General features: G+C 35.0%; 1 protein-coding gene across 1 annotated transcript in view; it reads right to left on the bottom strand.

Annotated features, from left to right (window-relative positions):
* Positions 1-533: 533 nt before the first annotated feature.
* Positions 534-5,085, bottom strand: part of LOC107732536 (CD2-associated protein-like) — a 61,801-nt gene continuing 57,249 nt past the window's right edge. The window contains exon 20 of the mRNA XM_016543893.1: positions 534-1,680. Coding sequence (XP_016399379.1) covers positions 1,639-1,680 — 42 coding nt within the window. The 3' untranslated portion in view covers positions 534-1,638. The remainder of the gene's footprint in view (positions 1,681-5,085) is intronic.

Genomic DNA, 5,085 nt, shown 5'->3' with positions numbered 1-5,085 from the left:
GGAAAAATCTCGACTCATGCAATTCAGTTTGTAATCATGTAAACAAGATCATTTTGATAAATGCTGAATGTGCACAACAGATCTTAAGACAATAAAATGGAATGTGTTCTACCAAATTTCAGACAACAGAGTTGACTAATTTCCTATGTACTTTCATGGGAGATCCTTTAAAGTTGCCGCAACAGAACATGAACAAATTCATCCGACAATGAAAAATGGAGAACCAATGGAAAAATGGAAACCAAAAAGACATGTCTATTTATTGCTTTGGGATAAACCTGTCATCCTTCTGCATCAGCAACTTCAATCTCACACAGAGACAAACATACAATCCCTTATCAGGAACACTTTAAAAATGTATTTGTAGCTTAAGAGGCCTGAGGAATGGGCACTGAAAGTGCTTCATTTACTGCATGTTTCTAGGATCAGAACCAATTGATAAAAGATCCATTTTGGTCAGCAGTACTTCTACAGCACAGCTGGTGCAGACATTATTTCTGGTTGACGTTAAAAGGCAGAGTATTGTTTTTTTAAAACGCGCTACCATTTTTGACTGTGTGGTGACAAAAATACTTCCCTCTGTACCAGCCTCCCGTTTAACACCTGTATTTTATCGTGCCAGCTGTTTCCAACCAGTCATGAAGAAAGCATTTTCAGAAAGGCTAGTGCAGAAAAAGCCACACGGATCTTTTCAATTTCCATGTTTCATTTTTGTACGTTCAAGGGGGCGGAACTGCAGAACAAAACAACTGGCAATCTGTGCTATTAAATTGCAGCTTAAATTGCTAAATGGATTTCTTGCCATTCATATGGGGAAATGGCACTGCTACCAATTTTCGTTTGTAGGGAAGTGTGAATGTTTTAAACCAAACAGAGACACACAAACCTTTTCTTTATGACGTCACAATCAATAGACCATAAAAATATATTGTGCTGTAGATCTAAGTATACACACACATACATACATTATATATAATATATATGTGTATGTATGTATATATTTTTTATATTTATATTTATATAGTATGAGAGCTCCCAGTATTAACACTTGTAAAAATCTTAACAGGCACAATAGTGTTACCCTGGATAGGAATGTTAGAGAAAAACAAAAAGAAATGTTCTCCCTTTTGAACAAACAAACAGAATACATCATCACTATGGAAACAAGAGTATGCCATACATTTGATAATCATCCAAAGAGGCTAATATAGACAGAATATTGCTGAGATCATAATAGTTTTTTAAAAAACTAACCCATGTCATAAAAAAGCAAGGAAATAACATAATCCAACATTTATACAGACTCAGTAGTATTGAATGGATAATCCACTGCACTTCTCAATAAGTGCACAGACTGCATATCCAGCACAGTAGTAAAGTAAGGCTTCAATCATTTTTGTTGGCAAAAAAATAAAAAATAAAATAAAAAGAGGAAAACAAACATATACATATGTCATAATTATACTTTTCTAAACCTAGAAAAAAACTCATCATGTGCAAATATTTGAATCTTACAATTTGTGGAGTAAGTCAGTGAGTGTAAAGACGACATGAACGATATCCGACCCTCCATCTGAAGGTCGCTTTCCACTCGTGATGCATCAGCGAAGCCATCAGTCCAGTTCAGGATGCCAGATTTCATGTTGATTGTACAATCTTCTTCAGTTTTTCTATCTCCATCTGGAAACAAGCAGAGACATAATTTTTCTTCACATAGTAAATTTTCTTTAAAAAATTAATATTTTGTGTGCACTATAAACCTGTTTTAAAGGAATAGTTCACCCTCAGGCCATCCAAGATGAAGATGAGTTTGTTTCTTCATCAGAACAGATTTGGAGAAATTTAGCATTACATCACTTGCTCATTCTCTTCAGTGAATGGGTGCCGTCAGAATGAGAGTCCAAACAAAACATCACAAGAATCCACAAGTAATCCACACAACTCCAGTCCATCAATTAACGTCTTGTTAAGTAAAAAGTTGCATGTTCGTACGTTTTAACTTTAAACTGACATTTCTGGCCAAAATACCATATCATAATCCATAATAAAACTTCCTCCAGTGAAAAGTCCATCCCTTGTTGTCCTATCATATCAAAATTACAGACATATTTCTTTCTTGATTCAGACGAGACAACTTGTTCCACTGGAGAAAGCAATATTATGGATAGAGGACTCGTGTTTTAGCCATAAGCAATAGTTTGAAGTTAAAAACGTCTTGATGGATTTGTTTATTATAAACACACAGCTTTTAGCTTAAGACGTTGACTGATTGGATTTATGTGGATTACTTGTGGATTATTGTGATGTTTTGATAAGATGTTTGGACTCTCATTCTGATGGCACCCATCCACTGCAGAGTATCCATTGGTGAGCAAGTGATCCAAATCTGTTCCAATGAAGAAACAAACTCATCTTCAGTACATCTTGAATGGCCTGAGGGAAAGTACATTTTCAGCTAATTTTCATTTTTGGGTTGACTATTTCTCTAATGTCTTACATACGTAAACAGATGGTTACAGAGGAAACATTTTACAATGAAGTTAACCAAAATAGCTCAACAAATGGCAAACATCTCAATTTTGAAGAACTACATTTTTACATTTTCAAAAATAACAGAAAAAGCTTAAAAATTGAATTGAAATTCAATTCAGAAAAAATTCATGTCTTGCTTACAAAAAAATAATAGTACACAAACAGTGTGGGTTTGGTGGTTTAGAAAAATGCTACTAATTAAAAGTCGAAAGCTATTTTATTTGGGGTATATAAATACATTTTACAAGCAGTGGTTCAAAGGATCACAAAACTCACAGTTTGGAACATATTGCGTTTTTTGTGTCACAGATCAGATAATTTTTTGGATCGGCAAGAAAAAAAATATTTTATATCAATGTAACTTTGCTTTCAATTTATTACTTAAAGCACAATTTAAGTACTTTAATACCACAGCAAAAACTATAGCCTAACTAAGAAAGTTCAATCATGATTAAAGGCAAATGAACAGCCAGTAAAAATAAATACATACATAAGAACAAATACACAAATTACAAGCATAAATACAATATAGTAAAGTTACAAATAAAATAAGGTCTAACAGTAGTATTCAGGTACAGAAATGTAATAATTAAGTGCAAATAACACTGCATAGTGTTAACTGCATAAATTAAATATAGATTAATCTTTGTTAAAGTGTGTTTTGTTGTTTGATTAGCATTTATGACAGACAGCTGCAAGTATTTATAGGCTGCTGTCCCTTTAAGACCGAATGCATGGATCCAATATAATGATACACATCCGATTTCGTTCTCAGCTCTTTTCGTTTCTGTAAGACATAATCAACTGCATTTATGAGAATGATTGCCAAGACGGTTATTTTGACAATTTTATGTTTACGTGTCTGTTCAAACTCAAGGAGATGTGAAAGATTAATCAACTCTCAACAGAAAACAGCATGCGGGTACTGAATCGAGTTCTCTTTCACCTCTTCTTGCACTAAAATGGTTTAAAATAACTTGAATTTGAAAACTGGCAAGACATAACATACAAATGATAAACTTTCACTCTATTATGGTTAAATTTAGCAAATAATCCGCAAATCACATGTGTACAGAACCGTGGTTGCCTGGTCCATATGGATCAGGGATCAACTACGATCGAAATGCGACATAAAAGCATAAAAGCAATTTACTGAAAACACAGGGGAAACTTTTTGGTCACATGTGACTTTTGTCAATGCCAGGCTAACATTGCTGAAAGTAGGAGCCATCTTGATTTAAGAAATCACATGGTTACACAGATCACATGATCAACCAAACCAAGCACTAACAAACAATCCAAAGAAAATGTTAAACAACATACCAAAAAAAAATAAAAATGTATCAACATACTAAATTACAAAATTTATCAATGAATATAAGGTTATAAAGATATATATGCAAAAAATATCTCTCACAATATATATACATTTAAAACATCATAATATGCTTTAAATGTATATATATTATGAGAGATAATTTCTTAAATCAAAATGGCTCCTACTTTCAGCATTGTTAGCTTGGCATTGACAAAAGCCCCGTTTCCACCGCAGGAACTTTCCCCAGGAACTAGGGACTTTGGGCCGGTACTCGGTGTGTTTCCACCGCAGGAACCAGGATCTTAATAAAGTTCCGGGTAAAAATTTGCCCCCAGAAAGTCCCTGCTCGCGAGGTAGTACTTTTTCAAAGGTCCGGAACTTTCGGGGGCGGGACTTGGGCGCTGAACATGCTGATTGGTTGAGTTCACGCAGCATTGTATTTCAACCACCATATATTTGCATAATTTTTTTTTAATATTACTGTTTATTGTGTCAAGAAATGTAGTTTTAAAAGTATTTCAGGCGAGAATGTAGTTGTTTAAAACTCAAATCTGCGGTTTATTTATAAAGACAGCGCCTATTTGAAAATGTGCTTCGCCGATTTCGGAGACGTGAGCTCCACGCGATCAGTGCTCATGTTTCCCGATGAGAGAAGCCTCAACTCGGCTAGTCCTTCTGACATTTGCCGCTGGCTCTGATGTCTCTGTAGTGGTTAAACATAAGATATAATTCATTTTGGGTAAAACTAACAGGCAATCTTTGGTGTTTATTCTGTTAATCTTGAATGTGCATGAGAATGTGTTTTCAATATACTCATAAATGCATCCAATAAAGAGGTACAGGAACTAAGAAGCTGATTAAACCTTAAACAAAATGAACTGTAAAGGCTTCATTCTGTGGAGTGATTAAAACATAAGCCCCGTTTCCACCGCAGGAACTTTCCCCAGGAACTAGGGACTTTGGGCCGGTACTCGGTGTGTTTCCACCGCAGGAACCAGGATCTTAATAAAGTTCCGGGTAAAAATTTGCCCCCAGAAAGTCCCTGCTCGCGAGGTAGTACTTTTTCAAAGGTCCGGAACTTTCGGGGGCGGGACTTGGGCGCTGAACATGCTGATTGGTTGAGTTCACGCAGCATTGTATTTCAACCACCATATATTTGCATAATTTTTTTTTAATATTACTGTTTATTGTGTCAAGAAATGTAGTTTTAAAAGTATTTCAGGCGAGAATGTAGT

Source organism: Sinocyclocheilus rhinocerous, unplaced genomic scaffold (assembly GCF_001515625.1).
Source record: "Sinocyclocheilus rhinocerous isolate Xijiao unplaced genomic scaffold, SAMN03320098_v1.1 scaffold640, whole genome shotgun sequence".
NCBI classification, from domain to species: domain Eukaryota; kingdom Metazoa; phylum Chordata; class Actinopteri; order Cypriniformes; family Cyprinidae; genus Sinocyclocheilus; species Sinocyclocheilus rhinocerous.
The sequence above is the reverse complement of the archived record's forward strand: the minus strand, read 5'-3'. Positions and strand labels throughout refer to the sequence as shown.